This window comes from Harmonia axyridis, chromosome 1, assembly GCF_914767665.1.
Source record: "Harmonia axyridis chromosome 1, icHarAxyr1.1, whole genome shotgun sequence".
Classification (NCBI taxonomy): domain Eukaryota; kingdom Metazoa; phylum Arthropoda; class Insecta; order Coleoptera; family Coccinellidae; genus Harmonia; species Harmonia axyridis.
Window position 1 is genome coordinate 5,093,526 of NC_059501.1, and position 16,391 is coordinate 5,109,916.

General features: G+C 35.8%; 1 protein-coding gene across 7 annotated transcripts in view; it reads left to right on the forward strand.

Annotated features, from left to right (window-relative positions):
- Window positions 1-16,391, forward strand: part of LOC123687769 (protein groucho) — a 140,274-nt gene that overhangs the window by 52,661 nt on the left and 71,222 nt on the right. Inside the window, exon 1 of one of the 7 annotated variants that reach the window (XM_045627066.1) lies at window positions 5,117-5,491. The exons of the other annotated variants lie outside the window; for them this stretch is intronic. Coding sequence (XP_045483022.1) covers window positions 5,480-5,491 — 12 coding nt within the window. The 5' untranslated portion in view covers window positions 5,117-5,479. Of the gene's footprint in view, window positions 1-5,116; window positions 5,492-16,391 lie in introns of those variants that run through there. 7 annotated transcript variants of the gene reach the window in all.

The window sequence follows — 16,391 nt, forward strand, 5'->3', positions numbered from 1 at the left end:
TGTTCCTGAAATTCGTCAAGAACGAATCATCCGTTTGTATCTCTCTAAGATGTTGTGATATATTGTGCTCAAATTCTGTACATCAGTCCTCAAATTTACCGTCTCATTTAAAGAAATATGAATCATCTCACCGATACATCTCTTTTTATAGTTTTTTTCTTTTTCTAAGATGGTGACGTTCTCGAAATCGAAATTGTGGTCTTCATTGAAGTGATGAGCGGCTAGAGCGGTTTTTTTCTATCCACTGAAATGCGTCAGTTCCCTTTTCTCGAAAATCAAAGATAAAACTCCAGATGGTTTGCAATCCGATTTAATATACAAGATCCCTTGTAAAGACTGCAGCAGATGCTACATAGGTATGACCAAACAGTATCTTAAAAATAGAGTCTACCAGCACGGATATGATTGTAGACCCACTAATAAAGACAAAAATGAAAAAACCGCTCTAGCCGCTCATCACTTCAATGAAGACCACAATTTCGATTTCGAGAACGTCACCATCTTAGAAAAAGAAAAAAACTATAAAAAGAGATGTATCGGTGAGATGATTCATATTTCTTTAAATGAGACGGTAAATTTGAGGACTGATGTACAGAATTTGAGCACAATATATCACAACATCTTAGAGAGATACAAACGGATGATTCGTTCTTGACGAATTTCAGGAACATACCCCTTTCTTTGACATTAGATAACCATATGACGCTCGACGTTCTGCATATGACAGATGACACGGAGACTAGTTTTCAGCTGTTTATTATACTTAATGTGGAAAAATCTTTTAAACACCCTAAAATTATAATAAAAGATTATAGATAGTTTCATCTTTATTATTATCTGTTGACCAGTGGACCTGTATATTGTATATTGAGATCTTAAAAAAATTGACGACACAGTTTTATGTCCACCTCAGAATATTGTGAGGGATTATTCATATGAATTGGTATGTGTTTTAGATTGTGTTTTTTGTAATGCTCTATTGTATTTTGTTTCTGCACCTACTGGAGTGTACTACTTTCTTTATATTATGGCACTATGTTATGCCCCATGTTTTCAATGTCGTTCTGTTTCCAGCCTTGAAAAAGACCAGAAATAAAGGTCGAAACGTCGGCATCTCATTAAGGATTTTTATTTCCCCTGTCCTCTCTGCCACTACATGGTTGAATATTCTCAGTTGTTCTTGAGCGACGCACACGGTTTCGATTCATCATATCACTAACTTTTCCTACAGCTGAAATTTTTGTCAGTTTCGCTATTGCCGACCGAGAAGGTGCTTCAAGACGACCCAAAAGTGCTTTTGATTCGCTAACTGTGACTGCAAGATTTTCCCAATTTTTGTAGTGGAATTAACTGATTTCAGTGCGTATCGTTCAATTTTTAGTAATCGTGTAGTTTTTGTTATTGTTTATTCTTCCTATGATACGATGTTCATGAAATTTTGGAAGATTATTCGTCTCATTATTTTGTAACTAATTTCCAAATTTCAGAAAATCGTATTTTTCCAACTATGTATTGATAAAACACTTTTTCACATAAAAATAATAGCTTTTGAGAATTAACATATATGTATTCCGTCACATTAATCGATTTATGTAAATTTACAAAACTTTATACATGAAGCATTGTTTCTTTTAACGGTTCTGATATTAGCATTTTTGATTGCGCGAATTAAACATTCTTTACAATGACTCAAGGATAATCTCTGAACTTGGTTTAATTAGTTAATAATTCTTTATGGATTGCTTAATTGCTCTACGATGTGATATGGACCCCTTTCTATATTAGATTATTATTGATAGCTATCGAAGTCTTTGCTTATATTTACAGTTCGAAGGAAAGCTGACATTTCCTGTTTCATTATTTATTGCCCAATTTAAATGATATCTTATCCGCTGACAGAGGAAACTCTAGAGCATCATTTACATCCGAGTTTCCTTTTTCAATATCCTCATACAATAAAATAAACTGCTCCACATTTGTTAGGGATATTGACTTAAATTGCAAAAAAATATAGTTTAAATGAGATTTTTGTGATGAAAATTCATATTAATATGATTTCAATTTGCAGGAAATAAAATTGATTTTAGCCTGTAGGTCTGCAGCGTATACAGGGTGGTTAAGAAAAATCGAGTAAAATAACGAAATTTTATTCTCAGAGAATTCAAGCATTTTAAGACTATCAATACAATGTATCGCCTCCACGGGCATCAATAACAGCTTGACATCTTCTTTGCATACTACACACGAGGTTGTTGAACATTGAAATAGCAACATGGGCGACGAAAGTGACGACGTATCTGAGACGAGCTCTCAAAAACAAAGTTATATCGATGTTAATATCGCGAATAAAACTGAAAAAGGCTTTTCATGCTGCTCAAGAAAGTGCGGTATAGTCATTTGTGCATTCTGTGAAAAAATTATGCATAAATCTTGTGCTAAAAAGATGGAACACATAAAATTTATTGATGGGTTTCATATGAACTGTTGTAACTCCGAAGAAACTATCGAGATATCGCTTCGAAAATCAGAGGAAGAGACAGTGAGTAGTTTGGGTTTCCTCGAAAGAAAATTACTAGAGACTAAAAATCAATTTCTCGTTCAACTATTAGAATCAGCGAATGAAAAAAATGAAATTCTTAAATTGAATAACGCCTTACTCCTTCAAAGAATACAGGATATCGAACTGAAAACAAATGTACCGCAGAAAAACGCGAATAATTATCATGAACCTGTTGATAACAATTTCCATCATAAGGTTGCTATACCAGTTATCAAAATCGACAATTTGACAGATTGTTCACCGGCAGCTGTAACTAATGATCCCAGAAATATGATGCTGACGGAGAATATTCCTTCAGCCAGTTCCGCAACAGGAAATCCTCCAAGCAAAAGTAGTAAAAGGAAAATATCCAATTTATCAAACCAAGCATTATCATATAAAAATGATCATGGTATGCAATTGGATCAGACTGTGAATTCTCATATTGAAAAACCAATTGAACAAATTGAAGAACCAGAAAAATTATCATGGACTCAGGTAGTAAAGAAAAAACCTGTAAAACAAAAACCAAAATCCAGCCTGTTATGTACTGGATCGAGACAGGTAAATCCTGAATCCAAAATCAAAGGTGCACAAAGAAGAAAATGGTTATACGTTGGGAAAATTTATGGACCCCATGTGACAGAGGATGACGTGAAAGACTTTCTGAAGGATTCTACAAATCAAAATAATTTTGAAGTAAGGAAACTTCCCACAAGAGGCAATAATTCTGCCTTTAGTGTAGGCGTACCCTCGGACGCCCTATATTTGGAATTGTCAAAGCCGGCATTATGGCCGAGTGGAGTAGTTTTGAGAGAATTCAACTTCAGGAATTTTTTTCGGAAGGATCCGATCTCAGATGCCATCGTGAAGTAACGGACAATACAAATATCATAGATATATTAGTTCATTGATTTATTTTTTTGTAAAGAATTTGTGACTTGTTTTCATTTTGTAATGTATACATACAATTCTGGAAATAAATACCTATTATTATTATTATTATTATTATTATTATTACATTTCTTGAGGAATTTGGTTCCAAAACGGGTCAGAAGCTCTCTCAGATCATTTAAGGATTCTGGGGTAGGTTGATGATTATCTAATCTTCTTTGGAGCATATCCCATGCATGTTCTATGCAATTCAAATCTGGTGAGTGCGGAGGTATTGGTAAATTTGGAATACCAAGCTCCTCGCGCGCATTCTCAACTATGGCTGCATGGTGCAGTCTAGCGTTATCGTCTAGAAATTGAAAAGTTTCACTAATAGTGTAAGGCGGTCATATTCCCAGGACAAATGTGTAGATCTGTGCGCCCGTTGGAAAATATCCCGGCCCATACCATAACACTACCCCCTCGGAATGGATGGACTTCTTGGACATAGCGACGATTACGGGGTATGCGTAGGATTGTCCATACCCTTATTCTTCGAGAATCTGAAAATCGTCCATATCTGGATTCATCAGTGAAAAGGACACCACGCCAATGATCGTTCCAATTAATATGTTGCCTTGCCCATTCCAGTCTTTGACGCTTATGGTCACGTGTTAGGAACTCCTCTTAATGGACGTCTAGAACCTAGATTCACCTCTCTCAAACGTCGTCTGATGGTTTCGATGGAAACTTAGACCCCATCTGCATTTTGAAGAGTATTCCGTAGCATTCTACACGTGGATGTAGGGTTTCTTCTCACCGAAACGGTGATGAAACGATCCTGAGCAGGTGTTGTTTTTCGTCGCCCACCAAGCCTTGGTCTTTCCAACACGGAACCTGTCTCCCCGAACCTATTCCAAAGTCGAGATATCACACTTTGGCTGACTTGGAGCCTTTCCGCTACAACAACCTGAGTTAGGCCACCCTGTAGCATTCCAATAGCCCTATTAGCCTCAGCGTTTGTTAATTTACGTCTTGGCATTTTTAGAAAACTTGTTTCAGATCGAAGCCGTTGATAAACTGACTCCATTTCAAAATAAGAACATTCATGAAGCATATTATGCAAAGAACCAAACTTCAGAAAAAAGGCGACCAGATTGACGAAATGTCTCATACTGATTTTTACTGGATCGATTCAAGTTGTTATTGAGTTTTAAATGATTTTACAGCGATTTTCTCGAAGATTACATACTTTTCAAAACGATTGAATACGATATCCTTAACTGTTGTGGAGCAGTATATTTATAATTTCAAAGTGGCTATGTAGTAGATAGTAGGTATTGGCGTACCTTTCCTGTTAAAAATTAATGATTGAATAAGCATCCATTGATTTCTCCCGAATTTTTTTTTTTTAAACCAAAATGGAAAATCTTATTGGAATACCCTCCAAAAAATCTTTGAATAAATTTTGTTCTTTCACGAACGTAGATTTTTATATATCCTTGTTCAATTAAGCTTTAAAATAAAAAAAAACGTGCTTTAGTCAAATCGCACTAAAGGTCGTCACGGACGTGCCGACGCGCCCGTTCACGTAAGCCCGATAGTCCGTACCGTCCGCTCGGTAAGCGACTCGAGCGTTGTAAATCATAAATCGACGCCTGAAAGCTATTCATCTGATACCGTGACGGGCGAAACGCTCAATTCCGTCCCTGTCAGTGAGCGAGACGGAGAGACAAAGAGAGCTTTCCCAACGATTCACAAGCTGCGGCGACCGTCGCCTACTTGTGTTTTGTGTTGGCTCGGGCTGTTAGTCTCTTAGTAGGTACGTTTTTGACAACATCTGTCTGTGTCTGCCGACTGGAATGCGCACCGCGCGAACCATAGAATGCGGTCGTTGTGTTGCGAGAACGAGACGCTAATACAGTGAACAAAGTGATCCTAATTTGACGTGCCGTTTTCTGTGCGCTGGATAGTGATTTCTTGGCGGTTTTTGTGATCTCTGTTGTGGATTGTGACTTTGGATTATTCGACACCTCTCTGGATTATTTTATGGAATAGCCGGCTACCATGTTTAAGACGGTTAGTAACTCTTTTCAAAGATTCAACGACACGATCTTCTGCTTGTGAATTGTGAAAGTCTCGAGCTTCTTGGTACAGCTATGACACCATCGAGGAGTAAACACGCCGGGTTTGCGATATAAAGCGCTTGGTCACGAAATCCGATCGTTTTGAATATCTGTTTACTTAAAAAGTTGACGTGTTCGGCAGCTGTTACGAAATTTGAATAATCACGAAGCTCGCATCTCAAATTACGACAACCGTTCGTCGAGGAAGAGAACGCGAACCGTATTCTATGGACGTTTTACGAGCACAGATAATGAAACCATAAATTAACAACGAAATTAACTCTGTGTTGCGATAATTAATCGCTCGATTAGCCGAAGATTCGAAAGTAGGCTGTGTGTTATTTGGCTTTGCGGATTGCCAACCTAACGAACGCATGGGGGGGCCATATAGTAGTGGATTTATTTGCCCGTTAATCCCATGAATCATAGAGTGTGTATTCGATTTCCGTGTTTGCACACTTGCTTCGGTTGGGTACAAACGGATGGCGCCTTGAGTTTTAGGGTATGTGTTATTGATTACCGGCGGGGAAAAAGAAGCGAAAAGCTTGAAAGCGTCGGTAACATCATTAACGACGCTGGTGCAGCGCAGTTTCCGTCGCTTTCGACATGACGCGGGTTTGGTAATATCCGATTGGGATTGATCCCTGAAGTTTAACTTTGTTTTGGAGCATTTGGAGCGTAGATTCTGGCTGGGAGGGATTTTGTTGTCGGGAAGGTGGAAATTGAAAACTTTCGGTTGTTGAAATGAAAGAAAAATACTTCGTTTTCTATGGTTTTCACTAAGTAACGGACAAATTCATCGAATATTTTGGTTGTTGGTTGAAGAATTCATTGAAAGCGGTGAATAGACATCAGGAGCTTGTGAGCCCGCATCATTCATGCGAACGTGGATACCACACAACTATTAGGTATATGAGGTGTGATTATTTACGATGACATTGTTGTCGGTTAATTTCTCATTTCGTCTCTACATATATTTGGACTTCATCAAGGCTACAGTCTAGTTCGATTTGTTGTCACGGAAATATTCGATATCTCTTTTCCACATTTTGAATGAATTTTCTGTTCTGGTGTAAGTTCGGCGATCAGCATGAAATTTTGCGTTGGGCTCGAAATTTTTATTTTATCTTCACGCACAATCTCATGCCTATCGGATATGTTGTCACGGAATTATTGACTATTACATTTCTAATATTCTTCCTGAATGATCTACGATTCTATTCCGTGATCAGCTTGAAAAGCAAGGTACTTCTATATTCTCAACTCCGTCGGTGTTGTGGTCAAGCAAATATTGAGTAATTTTTTTTCGACATTCTTCTGAAATTTTCTATGATTCTGTTGACGCAATCACGATTAAATTTTTGAAGAACCTCAATCCAATCGAATCTGTTGTCACGAAAATATTTTTCTTGAATTTTCTTTGGGTTCGAACTTTCTTTCCGAGGTTCTTTCGTTTTGATATCCACGAATCTGTAAAATTTCCAGAAGAAAAGGATTAAATCTGAAAAATCATAAACGATAATTGGGTATTCTATATAGGTAGGTACCAAAGGTCTGAAATCGAGTCTAAAATGCATACAGTGCTACTCAGCTCTGTGGGAAAACGCAGAAGAAAAAGCATTCCTGATTATACTAGGTCTTTTTTGTACGTACCTGTTTTCCTTTTATTTTAAGTGAATATTGCAAAATTCGTGATGAAACTATTGAACGATTCGCTCTCGGATTTGCTGCAAATATAGTGAAGGTTTTATCGCCTCAAAAATCTCTACAAATTCACTAAAACTCCCTTTTTGTGATAAGTATCCAATGAAACAAGTATTGAAATTCATTATGAGATTTTATAATTAATATTTCTTGCTGAGAATACGAACCAATACCAGACTTTCATCTGAAGTCTAAGGTTATGTAAATAGAGCCTCTAGGATAGTCTCCAAAGAAAATTGTTCGATTGATTTGTTGCCTTCTAATTTTTCATCTACACCCAAAATCTCAGCTCCGTCGCTCATGTGATAACTGAAATATTGGGTAATTTCCGAAGTTATTTCTTCTTCTCGCTACAAGAAATTCAGCATGAAGCTGGAATTCGTTATTTTACATCCAAATCAAAATTTTCACCTCGTTTGTATCTGTATTTTCGAAATTTTAAGGAAAACAAAATCTTTAACCTCATATTTTGCCCATTAACGAACTCAACTGGGGCATTCGAAAATTCGAAAATGAATCTGAAATTTACAAATTTTCTAGTTTTTCTGTTTGAAAGGTATTGTGTTTACGGACAGATGCACAGTAATACCTACGTATCTACTTCTTAATTTATTTAATTAATATTCTAATAATGGTGAAGTCGAGGGTGAAGCATAGTGTAAGCCTTCGTGTAAGTCTCGAGTGAAGTACAGCGAAAGAACATGAAAGTGAAACAATGTTTTAGAATTCAAATAGTGATTTCTGAACCGATTCGCAAAATTTGGGAGCTTTGTCTAGTTGTCCTTGAAATAAAGAATAATCCTTTAGTCAAACTCTTGATTTATGATCGCTAGATTTTAAAGTTTTCTAGAGTAGGTGTGTAAACAAACATACAACCTCGCATACAACAATAATATACCTCCGAGAACCTTCAAAGCGAGCTTCAAAGAAAGTAAAATGCTGACCCTTCCTTGAAATCGACCTACTTAGTTTCTTCTTTGGGTTTTAGAACGGCAATCGATGGTGTGAAAAAGGCATAAATCTTCTTATGGATTTTTAGGTTATATCAAAATTATTATTTTCACTTTCTTTTAACGAACGTTTCAAAATTATAAGGTACTTATAAATTATTATGAAGGTTAAATGCTCAAATGTTACAATAATTCGTAAAGACCCTGTATAACCGACGGCTGATTTACATTCAAGCTGAATTCCGTAACTTTATCAGCAACAATTGCAGATTTAAGGAAGTATAAACGAAGTAATTATCATTTGCGGTATGAATCTTTTCAAGAAATATTCCCGTTGAAACCGTTTTCGTATTTTATCAGCGAAATTATTATCCGTGATCCTCTGAACTCCGTGAAAAATCAGACTCGTTATGAATATTATAAATCCTTCCTAATCCTTATCAGGTATTTGTATTGAAGTGTGAATAATGTCATTACTTCCATTCCGAGTTCCATTCGTAACACAAATTCTTATCGTCTTTTTTAAATTTGAGAAGAATCGAATAGGATGTATCGTAGTGCCGAGCGTAGTGCACATAACCAATTGAGTGATTATCCTTGAACTTCGTTGGAATAATAACGAATTACTATTCTTTTTTATTCATTTTCGATGGGAATATTTTTTATCAAAAAACCGCATCATAACAGATTACACATAAAATTTCGGAGAAATATGACTCATAAATTGTGAGATATCGAAATTACACCCAAAAAAAAATTATCTCCCGATTGTATAGGATCCTCGCAAAAATTCACATGAATAATTTGTATATTTTATTGCATTATTTGAGCTGTTACCAAGTTGTGGGAAGTTGATCATGATTAGAACAAGTTTTATAATTTCTATATTTTTACTACCAAAAATATAAATTCTATCTACTAGTTTTTGAATTTTGATGGATTTTAGAAAGTTGATTCCACGTGTATGATTTTCAAGTTGTCAATTTTGGGGAAAGGGTGATCATTATTTCGAAACGTGTTGCAAAGGTGGAGAATCGCTTATTTTTGGTGAAATTGATTCGATGTTCGTTAAATCTATGGTTTTGTATAAACGTACCTATATCCTCGCGTATATCCTTTCTTCCTATGTCCTATACATATTTCCCTCGGTATTTCCTATTGCAAGTTGAACATCTTAACTAAAACCCCCCTCTTTATTTCTGTTAGGGGATGAATCTTTCGCATTTAATAGCTACAATAATATTTCATTTATTTGTTTGAAGGCTATTCAATTTAGACATATAAGAGGGGAATTTCCAGGACATATAGCTAATTTTTCACTTACATCACCGAAGTACGAAAAAAATTTTGTTGGTGATAATAAAAAATATGGTTTCTCTTATTTTTTTCATTGATGAACCTTGTGTTAGTCAGGATTCTCGCGTAACAAGTAAAGGGTGTTTTTTTTAGAGCTATAGAACTTTAAATTGCAATAAAACAACGATAGATTATTCGATTCACATGAATTTTATTTTTCCGCAAGATAATTTAGATAATCTTGTGGCATTACATTTTAAATATGATTTCTGCTCGGATTTCTGGCATATGACCGCCACGGCTGGCTCGGATGTAGTCCAATCTCGACGTCCAATTTTCGATGACTTTTTCCAACATTTGTGGCCGTATATCGGCAATATTATGGCGAATGTTGACTTCCAAATGGTCAAGGGTTTGTGGCTTATCCGCATAGACCAATGACTTTACATAGCCCCACAGAAAGTAGTCTAGCGGTGTGGAATCACAAGATCTTGGAGGCCAATTCACAGGTCCAAAACGTGAAAATAGGCGGTCACCAAACGTGTCTTTCAATAAATCGATTGTGGCACGAGCTGTGTGACATGTTGCGCCATCTTGTTGGAACCAGAGCTCCTGGACATCATGGTTGTTCAATTCAGGAATGAAAAAGTTAGTAATCATGGCTCTATACCGATTACCATTGACTGTAACGTTCTGGCCATCATCGTTTTTGAAGAAGTAAGGACCAATGAATCCAGCAGCCCATAAAGCGCATACACTTGAGGATTAGCTTCACTCCAAATGCGGCAGTTTTGTTTGTTGACGTAGCCATTCAATCAGAAGTGTGCTTCATCGCTAAACAAAATAAAATGGACGTAGTGCGCGTTGCGTATTCCGCACAGAACCATTATTTTCGAAATAAAATTGCACTATTTTCAAGCGTTGTTCAGGCGTGAGTCTATTCATGATGAATTGCCAAACCAAACTGAGAATAAATCACTTGACAGCTGTTAAATCGGTCGCCATCTTGAACAGTAATGCCAACTTAAAGTTATATACCTCGAAAAAAACACCCGTTATTTGAAGTTGATAAAATCGTCGTCGAAACGTTCACTTGTAAAGATTCTGTGGAATATAGTACGGCTACCACGAGGGCTACCACAATTTCAAGTTGAATGATGACCGAGACCAATTCTACCAAACTAACTAAACTGTTAATATTCAAAGTTAATAGCCAAAGTCCAAGAAGTAATCGATAATTTTTATAGCCTCGAGAAAACCCCTCTTAACCTTTAATACTTTTGAAAGGGAACGAATACAATCTCACAATCAAAATTGGAGATTCTTCCCACAGTCGGTTAACTTGTGGTAGAAAGTCAGTGCCGGAGATAATAAAGCTTTTACTGATCAGTCAAGGCAATAAATCTTGCCGGCAGGTAAAAATGGACTGGGGTACAGATGGAACCGAACCCTGAATGCCCATTTCATCTGAATTGTGAACGCAGAAGAGGATACTTTCAATTTTTTGAAGACGATTTCATCACAATATCAATTTTGGCTAATATATCGATTCATAGATTTAAGCGAAAGTTGACGAAGATCATACTAATTTTTTTATCGATAGTAAAGATCGAGGTAAAGATCCATGTCAGAATAGAGTTAAGTCTAGCGCTACATTCGTTGTTGTTTGTTGGTGAAAGGAGTATCGTGTATTAATAATAAAATTTTATGGGAAAAAAATGTGACAGTGGATGAAACATGATTTCATCACTACGCTCTTGGAGCTGTGTGGAAACCAGACGTTGAAAACCGTCCAAAGCGACCAAAATCTCAAATATCAGCTTGCAAAGTTTCGACATTCATATTTTGGGACGTGCATATTGTTCACTAATTATCTTCACGAAGAGGAAACGATCACCAGTAAATACAACATCTTGTAAGTTGATCTATCGAGTGCATCCTCAATTGAAAAATAAAAAACTTTTCTTCCACCTAGACAATGCTTCTTGTCAAGCTCCCAACTGCTTGATCACGCTGGAGAATAAGCTATTCTCCAGATCTGATTCCTAGTGATTATTGGCTTTTTTCAGACTCAGAATAATTCTGAGAGAATCCTGAAGAATGATTAAGTTCCCAACTCGACAAATGACAGAACCGAGGATAGAACAATATAACCTATAATTATTTTTAATGCATGCCTGCATTGAATCAATATTACAAATTATATCCCATCGAAATTATTTTATGCATAGCTGAGCATCATGGACCATCCAAATTGATGATGATGTTTATTGTATTAGTCATAAATTCAAATGGCTTCAATTGACTGAATTACATCAATTACGACAATCGACATAAGGAGGTTGTGAGATCTTTTCGGACATTAACAACAAAATATGAAAAATTATTTTTTTCTGTGACGGGAAAAAAATTTGACATTTTATCTCTGTTGACAGGTAACAAAATATGACTTTTCACGAAATTACTTTTTTCCCCGGGAAAAAAGTGAGTACTTTTTTCCCGGATATATATTTATTTACATAAAGATAAAGGAATAATAATAATTCGACCACACTGTTGATGGCTTTTGTTGTTGTGCCAGTTCCGAAAAATAAGCCAACATCATTGTCTCCGAGAAAGAACTGCATGTTTTTTCATTTTCCCTTCCATAAATCTTGAATACGCGGTTTCGTAAATTTTCCGTGATTTAGCTGGCAATAATTTTCGTGACGCTACTTGCGCTGCTTCTATCAACTCCTGTGGAGTCAGAGAAAACTCGGAATCAGATATTTTTTAACTTTATATTATTCAACAAAATAACTACTAAACAATTATTACTGAGTTCGCAATTTTTGAAACAAATCACAAAATTAAACTGACAGATATTTGATTACTTTGAAGTTTCCCTTAGCAACGCAGGTCTAATTGCAGCTTACTAGTTCAAAAATTCAAATTTCATATCGATAACATTCTGAATTTAATATATTGTAATAATATGTTCTTTCACTATTAAATTGTCGTTTTTCCTGTCACAGAAAAAAATAGTGTATTATACACGGGAAAAATATTAGATTTTAATCTAATACTTTTTTCCCTTGTATAATAAATAACTATTTTTTTCGATTTACGCTTTACTAAAAAAAACTTCAAACATGAAAATTTATTATTTTCACAATATAGATGGGTCGTACAAAGAATATATTCTTCGGCTAAAACTAGAATTCAGTTGCAAACATGTTTTTTCTTCTATTCACGAATATATTTGTAGCGACACTCAACCAATAAAATATAATGACTTTAAATGCAATTATATTGTAGCCTGTGGCTCCTTTAATGATCGTTAGGGTACAAGGAAATACGTAAAATTTCAATAATTAAACGATTAGAACAACTCAATACCGAGAGGTGAAAATTCCAGAGCAAGTTATGAATATTTCATACCAGATTAAAATGAACATCTAATGATGCTTTCAAAGAGAATTAATATTTCAGAAACCGAATTGGGCAGGTATTCTGGTTGTTAGTTTGTCTTGAGACGGACGCTTTTTGTTTGATTTTGTAAATTTGAAGGCTGACTTTGCTTTCCGTTTTCTTTTGGCAAAAAATACTGATTTCGCCGGTGGAGCTTCTGAGCTATAGTTAATTAATTTGCCCTGGCAGCCCCAGAATAGTATACATGCTGAATTCGCGCGGTGGTTTTTCCACCACGTTTGAAGTCAGAATACCATCTTTTAACCGTTGTGGTTGATGGACCAGAGTCTGAATAACATTCCTCAAGACGTTGCTCAGCTTGCACCGAGGCTTCCACAGTATTTTTTCCTCGATTTTTTTTTTGAAGCTTGGTAATAACGAGACAAAAGTGGTACGCGAGTTGGTACGGCACTGTCCTATTAGGGATTCATCAAGCCAAGTAGCTTGAAATTTTGACCAACTACTTGACTTGAAAATCAAGCTCATGATAAATTACCTACTTGAGCTTGACTTGACTTGATTTTAGATATTCATTGCTCGACTTGATAACAAGCTACTTGATATTATTTGAGTTTGATATGCACGCGTCGCACGGCATATATTTCTGCAATCTCGTGCGCGCCTAGACTAAATAAGGGGATTCCTCGAGCGCCGAGAGACTGAAGCATTCGCCAGTGTGATTTTATTAGTAGTTTTCTCACATTTCTATGAAATCTATTGGTAGATTTTAGTAGTTTCAGAAATATCTTTCCAAACTTGGCCAAAATGGCCGAGAATTTTTTATCAATGCCAGCATCATCAGCTCCTGTTGAAAGACAATTTTCCAGAGCTGCTCTTACAGTTACAAAAACCCGCAATAGGTAAGGCGACAAATCTATAAGATGCCTCATGTGTCTTAGATCCTAAATGGAAAATTACGAAACCAAACAAAGCCTGTAGGTTTCTCAATATTAAGAAACTTATGATTTATAGTGATTTAATTTATGTTTCTATTTCAAAAAAGTTGATATTCTCAGTTCTTTTATACAATAAGTTCAATAAATAAAAGTGTTTTTTGCAGGATTCCTTCTCATTTCATCATTTTTTTATTGATGTGACACTACACAATAAAACTGCTAAAATTCAAGTACGATAAATAGATACTTGACTTGAGCTTGACTTGAAATCAAGTCAAGACGGTTCCACCTGCCACACAACCACTTAACAATTGCTAATGAAATTATCTCAATAATTTTTCATACATAATATAACCTCATATAACCTTTGAAATGAAAAAAATTGTGTATCGCTGAAAAATGTATGTTTGTTTTCCTTTTTATTTTAAAATTTGATCCTCACTATTGGAACACCCTTCATTGAAAGAATCACAACAGGAATTATAAACTTGTGTTCAAGGAAAATTGAATATTTAACAAGTACAGTCATATTGACAATCTAAAATACCAGATAAAATATATTAATTTCAACGATTTCAAGCGATTCCGAATATTTTGCAGCGATTATTACAGAATGCAGAAAATGCGATATTAGTCTTTCGAAAATTGACCAATAAATCAAACGCATAACTTCAAAAATAACTTGTGAAACATGTAAAATTTTACAAGGTCAAAAAAAGTGTAATAGTAATATGGCGGATCTACGAGAAGAATTCAGCTTAGAAATGAAAATAGGCGACAAAATGGCCGAGAAAAAAAGCATAGTGAATTAAGGGGTTCAGAAATAGGCCTGAAAATAGCATATTTTACCCAATAAGAGATTTACCTCACTAAAATGCTAATTTGTGCGTATCTGGCGAGGCGAGCTAACATGTTGGCTAATGGTCACGTGGTCATTGGCATGACCCCTTACACGACCCAATAAAATATGTATGCGTGTTATATTATTGTTTCATTGTAGTTTAATCGCGATATTTTATATGGAACGTACCGGTGTAGTGTGAATACATTACTGATAAATAATGTTCAACCTCATCTACATTGATTCGTTGCCTTTTAATCTTGATTTATCGTCGTTCTTTCAGCCTTTGTGTGTTTAGATATCGGTTGAGTGTTTCGAACGATGAATTTTCGAAACTACTGCTGGAAAAACCCCGGGAAATTCACACTATGGCAGGGCCGGCGCGAGCAATTTTGGCGCCTGAAGCAAAGAATTTTTTGGCGCCCATGCTGAAAAAGTATCACCCGAACAATCCCCCCCCCCCAACAGAAAAAAAACACCTGCCCCGATGATATTTCGACATTTTTCATTTCTAAGGTTTTTGCACATCTTTTCTTTCAAGAGTCGTTTCCACTGGGTTTCTTTTTTTTTCGAACATTTTTACCTACAATAAATTCCCGGATTTCTTCGACGCCGATGAACAATGCGTAAGTAATATATTTTATATTCACAATCGATCACATACGATCGATGAAACATTCCCTATCACATCACAAGATACAAAGGGCGGTAAGGCATGCAAAGCTTCGAAAACTAAATGGGATTAAAAACATATGTTCCGCTGAAAACATTTAGCACTTATCAGTAACTAGTTTCGAATGCAGAATGGTTGGAATTTTCCATATGTTGAATGTGTAAACAACTTCCGGATAATTCGAAGTGTTGTTTTTCGTCTTTGTGAAATACATTCCATCCCTTATTCAATAAGGGTAATAGGCAATGCTGCTTATATTAGTTGGGTTGTCATGTGTTATTTATTGAACAGGCGGCTTAGTAAAGACGGTTTGTAGATTTTTATTGCAGGGAATATTGATTAACGCAGCGAAGCGGACCAACCTCATGTTGTTTTTAAGAATCAAGACTATATTTTTTCAGAAATATAAAAGGGCGGCCACAAACTGGGCTAAATTGCCGCCTCTCGAAAAGGGGCGCTTGAAACAGTCGCTTCACTGTTTCACTCCTAACGCCGGCCTTGCACTATGGTTTATTATTTTCTCGTATATTATCACAAAATATCCCAACAACTTTTTGAACATAAGTATAATAAACATCATGCTGGGAGATTTGACTTGACGGTTTTTTGCTTCGAAATTCACAGTCTAAACTATGAAGTCATTGTTGTAGATGAAATTCCAGAAAAACACTGACGCAGGTACTCAGAGCTCAATTCCATTGAACTTATTTCCAATTGTATCTTACCTCCTAGAAACTAGAACTGCCAGATCAAAGTCACGTAAACCTTTATGAATTAATAATTTTCTTCAATCTAATGAAAGGGACGAGGAAATTTGTCGGTCGGAATGGAGTTCTTGTAATGTCTTCAACAAAGTCTAATCGTTGATTCTCCAAAAGAAAGTTTTAAGTTTCAATCTTCCTAAGAAAATTTGATGCACTTTAAATCGAATAAGGACTGGTCATGGTCGCTACAATAGTATGGCTTTACGAATTTAGCTATTATTTATTAACCGTTTAATCTCGCGCTTAATTAATTTTTACATTTTTGGATAATTTATATTT